Source organism: Lycium barbarum, chromosome 10 (genome assembly GCF_019175385.1).
Source record: "Lycium barbarum isolate Lr01 chromosome 10, ASM1917538v2, whole genome shotgun sequence".
NCBI classification, from domain to species: domain Eukaryota; kingdom Viridiplantae; phylum Streptophyta; class Magnoliopsida; order Solanales; family Solanaceae; genus Lycium; species Lycium barbarum.
Window position 1 is genome coordinate 7,543,484 of NC_083346.1, and position 7,332 is coordinate 7,550,815.

The 7,332-nt window shown below is 42.4% G+C and overlaps 2 protein-coding genes across 2 annotated transcripts; one reads left to right on the forward strand and one right to left on the reverse strand.

Moving 5' to 3' along the window:
• Window positions 1-283: 283 nt before the first annotated feature.
• LOC132612672 (uncharacterized) lies at window positions 284-3,424 on the forward strand. The gene is made up of 5 exons (XM_060326787.1): window positions 284-820; window positions 914-1,432; window positions 1,556-1,724; window positions 1,806-2,433; window positions 2,482-3,424. The coding sequence occupies exons 1-5, from the start codon at window positions 284-286 to the stop codon at window positions 3,422-3,424; spliced, it is 2,796 nt and encodes a 931-aa protein (XP_060182770.1).
• Window positions 3,425-4,926: 1,502 nt separating this feature from the next.
• LOC132614664 (uncharacterized) lies at window positions 4,927-6,653 on the reverse strand. The gene is made up of 2 exons (XM_060329171.1): window positions 5,828-6,653; window positions 4,927-5,752 (listed from the first exon to the last, which is right to left on the reverse strand). Exons 1-2 carry the CDS (start codon window positions 6,398-6,400, stop codon window positions 5,654-5,656), a joined length of 672 nt encoding a protein of 223 aa, XP_060185154.1. The 5' UTR covers window positions 6,401-6,653; the 3' UTR covers window positions 4,927-5,653.
• Between the last annotated feature and the right edge of the window lie 679 nt (window positions 6,654-7,332).

Sequence of the window (7,332 nt, forward strand, 5' to 3'; positions counted from 1 at the left end):
TATCTCCAATAAGGGTTGGTGAAGAGTTGGAGGATGTTTCTTGGTGTTACCATATATCTGTCGATGATGGCGAACCTCAAGAAGATGAAGACGCTAAGGATGCTCCGCCCGAATTTGAAGAAGGGGAAAAACGACAGTCGACGCATTGAAAGAAATCAACCTTGGCACTGATGAAGATCAAAGGCCTACTTATGTAAATTCTTTACTTGCAGTCGATGAAGAGAGTGATTATGTTGAATTACTTAAAGAGTATAAGGATGTATTTGCTTGGAGTTACAAAGAGATGCCTGGCTTAGACCCTAAAGTTGCGGTCCATCATCTCGCTGTCAAGAATGGCACACGTCCTATCAAACAAGCACAACGACGTTTCAGGCCCGAATTGGTTCCCTTGATCGAAAATGAAGTTAACAAGCTTATTGAGGCTGGTTTCATTCGCGAAGTTAAGTTCCCCACATGGATTTCGAGCATTGTCCCTATGAGAAAGAATAATGGACAAATTCGAGTATGTGTTGACTTTAGGGATCTCAACAATGCATGCCCTAAGGATGAATTTCCACTTCCTATTGTTGAGCTTATGATTGATGCCACTACTGGATACGAGGCGATGTCCTTCATGGACGGCTCATCTGGTTATAACCAGATCCGCATGTCACCTAAGGATGAAGAGCTTACCGCATTCCGCACTCCTAAAGGTATTTATTGCTACAAATTAATGCCTTTTGGCTTGAAGAATGCTGGAGCAACATACCAAAGAGCTATGCAAAATATCTTCGACAACATGCTTCACAAAAACGGCGAGTGTTATGTTGACGATCTGGTGGTAAAATCAAGAAAAAAGAGTGATCACTTGCAAGACCTGAGAATGGTGTTTGACCTACTACGAAGGCACCAACTCAAAATGAATCCTTTGAAGTGTGCATTTGGGGTTACCTCCGGAAAATTCCTTGGCTTTGTCGTTCGACATCGGGGGATAGAAATTGATCAAGCCAAAGTAGATTCAATCGTGAAGATGGCCGAGCCAAGAAACATCCATGAGTTGAAAAGTCTGCAAGGGAAGTTGGCGTATCTTAGGAGATTCATCTCAAATCTAGCAGGGAAATGTCAACCGTTCAGTCGTCTCATGAAGAAAGGTGCTCCTTTCGAATGGGACCAAGCTTGTGCCAACGCCTTTGAGAGCATCAAAACTTACTTGACCAAATCTCCAGTTCTAGCGGCTCCTGTGCCTGGAAAGCCATTGATACTATACATATCGGCAAGAGAAAGTTCAGTTGGAGCACTCTTAGCCCAAGAGAATAGCAAAGGGAAGGAAAATGCCCTTTACTACTTGAGTAGGATGATGACGCCAAATGAGTTGAAGTATTCGCCGATTGAAAAGTTGTGTCTGGCCTTAGTCTTCTCGATTCAGAAGATGAAACACTACTTTCAAGCCCATGTAGTTCGTCTTATTTCCAAAGCAAACCCCATCAAATTTGTGATGTCGAAACCTGTCCTTAGCGACCGACTAGCAAGGTGGTATCTCTAATTTCAACAATTTGAGATTGTGTACGTTCCTCAGAAAGCTGTGAAAGGGCAAGCATTGGCGGATTTTCTAGCAGACCATCCGATACCCGATGACTGGGAATTAACTGATGAACTACCCGATGAGGATGCGATGGTCATTGAGATTCAACGGCCTTGGAAGATGTATTTTGATGGTGTTGCACATTGCGAAGGAGCTGGCGCTGGTGTGATATTTGTCACTTCTTAGGGGGAGGTCTTACCGTATTCCTTCACTTTAACACAATGTTGCTCTAACAATGTTGCAGAATATCAGGCACTCATACTTGGGCTTGAAATGGCTGTTGATATGAAGCAGTTACAATTACAAGTCTTTCGAGATTCTGAATTGGTAATCAATCAATTGTTGGGTACCTACGAGGTCAAAAAGCCAGAATTGCGTCCCTATCATCACTATGCACGAAAATTAATTGGGTGGCTCGGCAACGTAACTCTCCAACACGTGCCAAGAAAGGAAAATAAGAAAGCTGATGCTTTGGCTACTTTGGCTTCAACATTGACTTTGCCTGACCAAGCGCAAATCACTATCTGCCAGAAATGGATAGTACCGCCAGAGGACGATGAGGATGAAGAAAGCAAACTCGAGCTTCTTGTGGCCGTTACTGAAGCTGAGAAAGTCGATTGGCGACAAACCATGATCGATTACTTGTGTTATAGCATTCTTCCAGAAGATCCAAAAAGAAAGACCGAAATTCGTCGTCGTGCCCCTCGCTTCCTTTACTACAAAGATACTTTGTACCGTAGATCGTTCGAGGGAGTTCTCTTGCGTTGTCTGGGGAAAGAAGAAGCGACTCAAGCTATGCAAGAAGCCCACTCTGGAGTTTGTGGATCACATCAATCTGGGCCAAAACTGCACTTTCATATAAAAAGGATGGGGTATTATTGGCCAACAATGGTGAAAGATTGTTTGGACTATGCGTGAAGTTGCAAAGCATGCCAATTTCATGCAAATTTTATACACCAACCTCCTGAGGTGTTACATCCAACTGTTGCATCTTGGCCATTTGACGCTTGGGGGCTAGACGTGGTTGGACCGCTACCGAAATCTTCTGGTGGCCACTTGTACATCTTAGCTGCAACGGATTACTTTTCAAAATGGGCTGAGGCTGTCGCCCTCAAAGAAGTAAAAAAGGAGAATGTGGCAAACTTCATTCGAGTAAACATCATCTATCGTTTTGGCATTCCTAGTTATATCATAACAGATAATGGCAAGCCGTTCTCCAACAAATTGATGACTAAGATTTGCGAGCTTTTTGGCTTCAAGCAACGAAACTCGTCTATGTATTATGCTGCTGCAAATGGACTAGCTGAAGCATTTAACAAGACCTTGTGCAACTTGTTAAAGAAGGTCGTCTCCAAGTCTAAAAGAGATTGGCATGATAGAATGGAAGAAGCTTTTTGGGCATACCGAACGACTCATCGCACACCAACTCAAGCAACTCCTTATTCTCTTGTTTACGGAGCTGAAGCGGTCCTTCCACTTGAACGCCAAATACCTTCATTGTGGCTCGCTATCCAAGAAGGGGTCACTGAAGAAGAAAATGCTCGTCTACGCCTTGAAGAGTTAGAGGCCCTTGATGAGAAAAGGCTAGAAGCTCAGCAAAGCCTTGAATGTTATCAAGCTCGTCTTTCCCGTGCTTTCAATAAAAAGGTTCGCCTGAGGTCCTTCCAAGTTGGTGATCAAGTCCTGGCGGTAAGAAGACCTATTATCATATCTCATAAATCTGGAAGCAAGTTCACTTTAAAGTGGGATGGGCCATATGTTGTCCAAGAAGCCTATACAAGTGGTGCTTACAAGCTTATAGATGCAGATGGCTTGCGGATCGGTCCCATCAACGGGAAATTCTTGAAGATGTACTATCCTTGAAGCAAGATGATACTCCTGGCCCGCATGAGTTTAAACTGTGTACGGCCCCACAAAAGTCCGCTAGGTTGAAAACCTCGAAAGAGGCGGCCTAGGCAAAATTTAGGACAAACAAAAAATGTCCGCTAGGTTGAAAACCTCGAAAGGGGCGGCCTAGGCAAAAGTTAGGACAAAAAAAAAATAAAAAAATCGGAACTACGAAATGACTTGATCCTCTTCACCGAGGTACGTAGGCGCTTAGAGTTTCATTCTAAGTTCAGTCGCACCAAAAAAAAAATCCTTCTTTCTTGTTCGGAACTACGAAATGACTTGATCCTCTTCACCGAGGTACGTAGGCGCTTAGAGTTTCATTCTAAGTTCAGTCGCATAAAAACAATCCTTCTTTTTGTTCGGAACTACGAAATGACTTGATCCTCTTCACCGAGTGAGGAGGCAAACATGACTGGAAAGAAGAAGACAATTCACAGCAGTTGAAGCCAAAGATGATTGCAGTTTGTTTTAAACGCTTCTATCAAGTCGGCATTACTTCTTCAAATAATGATGCCACTAAAACATCTGATGGATGCTTCAAGTAGTCGCTTGCCAAAGCTAGAATGTCGCTCCTATGATGAGTTGAGATTTTATTTCACCACAAATGCGCAGAGCTGAAGAGTCGAACAAGATATTCTAAGCTGAACTTGGAGAATTATCTGTACATATGTAGAAGGCATTTGAGCGTCAGTTTTAAAAATATTGTAGTTTGATGAGTCATCTTTCCAACAAAATTGGAATCTCGTCATTTCGGCACTCGTACCCCGAGTTATGAATTTTCTCCCACCGAAGCGCAGCTGAAAAATAGAACAAGGCAGCATCGGAGTTGAAATTTGGAGAATTATCTGTACAAATCTAAAAGGAATTTGGCCTTGTTTTTTAGATATATTGTATATCAATGAGTCCTCTTTCCATAGAAATTGGAATCTCGTCATTTCGGCACTCGTACCCCAAGTTATGAATTTTCTCCCACCGAAGCGCAAAGCTGAAAAATAGAACAAGGCAGCATCGGAGTTGAAATTTGGAGAATTATCTGTACAAATATAAAAGGAATTTGGCCGTGATTTTTATATATATTGTATATCAATGAGTCCTCGTTCCATAGAAATTTGAATCTTGTGATTCCAACGCTCGTACTCCGAGTTATGAATTTTCTCCCACCGAAGCACGAAGCTGAAAAGTCGAACAAGGCAGAATCTAAGCTAAATTTGGAGAATTATCTGTACAAATATAGAAGGAATTTGGCCGTGATTTTTATATATATTGTAGATCAATGAGTCCTCTTTCCATAGAAATTGGAATCTTGTGATTCCAACGCTCGTGCTCCGAGTTACGAATTTTCTACTACCAAAGCACAAATCTGAAGGGTTGAGCAAGGCAGAATTCAAGCTAAATTTCGAGAGAGAAAAAAAAAGATTCTTCAGTTATCTTCAAAAAAAGGGGGAGAGAAAACTGATCCAAATCACAAGACGAAATAATTCATGTTGAAATAAAGGCGACTACTTTTATTGCTTCAAGAAGGAAATGTCACTACATCATAACAAGCAATTAAAAAGTAAAAATCCTAAGCAAGAATCTAAGTCACGGAAAAGGCTTGAAGCATAGGATTTGTTGACGACTCTTCTCAACCGCCTCTTCAAGCTTGGATAGTCTCTCTGCTTCTTCATCAGATAGCACATGATTAGCTTCAATAGTATGAATCTCGCCCTCTGTAATGGCGATTTTCTCTTGATTTTTGGACAACTCCTCTTGGTGTTTGTCAAGGAATGCAGTAAGTTGCTCCTTCCTAGAGTTCAAGGCTGCTAAGTCTTTCTCCACATTCGCAAGATTTGCCTGAAGCTCCTTCATGGACCCATCTAGCTTTCCATGTTCTTGTTTAGCATCATCGAGGCGCCGTTGTGCATCTGAAAGTGATTCTTGGTGTAATTCTTTAGTCATCTTCGACGATTTCAAAGAGTCATACTCTGCATACGCCTTGAAGAAGTTCTCGACAAGACCCTCCAAAGCAGAAACATCGATAATATTGATTTTCCTAAGTTCCTCAAGAGTCGAAGCAATACTTGCCTCCAACACCATAAAGCTGTCTAAGGAACCTAAAGAAAATTGTGTAATCCATCCGCACAATGCACCCCATATCTCAGAGACGAAAGTTGATTTGAAGCGGAAAATAGTCCCTTGTGGATCAAAGCTCGACGCGCTAGGTTACAATGGCTGTGAGGAAGGTCTGAAGGTCTTCGGATGTGTAATCTGATCAACGACAACTTCAGCCGCGTTCATCCCGTCTAGTTTCTGGAAACCCAACTACAAAACAAAAAAAAAATCAGATTTAAAAACAAAAAGTGTAAATGCAGAAAATATGGAGAGAAGAAATATTACTTGTTCTGCTACTTCTTCCAAGCCCATCATCGAGTTTGGATCCCCATCCAGATGGATATCAGATCCAATGCTAATAGCGTCCAAATCAGCGAATTCATTATGGTGATCGTCGGACTCCTTCGATTTCCTTTCTAAACGATTCCAATGTCGATCTCCACTTGTATTACTCTCCGTCGAACTAGAGGATGCGATGGTATTTCCAACATCGATAGGAAGAGAGGAAGGGCGAGACTTTTTGTTGCAAGATGGTGCGAGACTTGATGTTTCTTTGGCGCCCTTGTCCAATGAACTCGAAGGCTCCCTTCTTTTGGAAGTATTGTTGGTCACCTTAGGAGCCGTAGCACTTTTCTTGGAGACTAGTCGGACGCGTTTAACTCCTTTGTCCATAGGGGTTTCAACATCCTTCAAGGTTTTGGATTTATAAGAAGTTTCATGAGCTTGCGGAGTATCATTAAGTTGCACCTCGGACTTAGAAGAAGGATGCGATTTTTCTTTCATTCGAGTCGGACCTCTTTTGGACAACATAGGTGTATGATCTTGCTTTGATTTTTGTGAAATAATTCGAGGACTCATTTCTGATGGATTTGTCCGATTGGCTAGCCACTATTCCATGTACTCACGAGTCATTAAAGGCGAACTACCTTCTGATGGGCGCACCGGAATTATGACTTTTGAAGAGGTTCCAAGGCAAATTGAAGAATTCCAAAGTTGTGCTAGTGTTAGCAATGTGCCATCGTATGGTCGCTCCATGAGGTCTCCAGGGATGTCTTGACAAAAACCAAATTGTCTGCTAAACCTATAAGGGCTATAGGACTCCACGATGAGATCCGCATCATGCATAAGTGTAACATAGCTTGAACGAAGGCTTATGATAGTATCGTTCCATGAATCTGAGAGATCGCCAGTATCGGTGAAGTATAATTCTCTACCTTGTAGCAACGCCAAATGATGGAGGTGGCGGGCATCATCTTGTTGAAATAACTTTCGGGCGTCAGAAAAATTGAAGTATTTGGCCATCTTCTCGCCAGAAATCTTGCATAAAGGTATACTCCGATGTGAGTGATTGGCACGATGATGGGTCTTAAAATATTCTCCTAGCCAGCCATATACATAGTGTATGGGGAAAATATATCCCCCTGCTTCAAGTCTGGAGAAGTAGAGATCTCTCTCAAGCCACGATATATGCTCGCAAGGACTGGGACTGCCAAAGAGAATTTCTCTCCATGATCCATCAAGCTCGCCACTTTAAAAACGCTAGCACGCACATAATCAATTTTCTTATGGGGGAGAACAAACTTGCAGAGCCAACATGTTAGGAAAGCCGACAAATTCGTCTCATATCTAAGTGAATCTTCCACTCCTAGCTCGACGAAGGGGGCATGCTCCTCATCGGTTCGTGGTAAGTAATTCATGTCAATATGCCCGGAAGGATTGTGATTCAATCTTGGCTTCGTTGCACGACCTTTCGACGCCTTTTGCGGAGGTTCCGCGTACCTGCTTGGTCC

Coding starts and splice junctions, on each gene's coding strand:
- LOC132612672 (XM_060326787.1), top strand. CDS start 284: ATGCCTGGCTTAGACCCTAAAGTTGCGGTCCATCATCTCGCTGTCAAG. Junction 1,433..1,555: donor AACACTACTTTCAAGCCCAT/GTAGTTCGTCTT, acceptor TACGTTCCTCAG/AAAGCTGTGAAAGGGCAAGC. Junction 1,725..1,805: donor TTGCGAAGGAGCTGGCGCTG/GTGTGATATTTG, acceptor ACAATGTTGCAG/AATATCAGGCACTCATACTT.
- LOC132614664 (XM_060329171.1), bottom strand. CDS start 6,400: ATGAGTCCTCGAATTATTTCACAAAAATCAAAGCAAGATCATACACCT. Junction 5,753..5,827: donor TGGAAGAAGTAGCAGAACAA/GTAATATTTCTT, acceptor TTTGTTTTGTAG/TTGGGTTTCCAGAAACTAGA.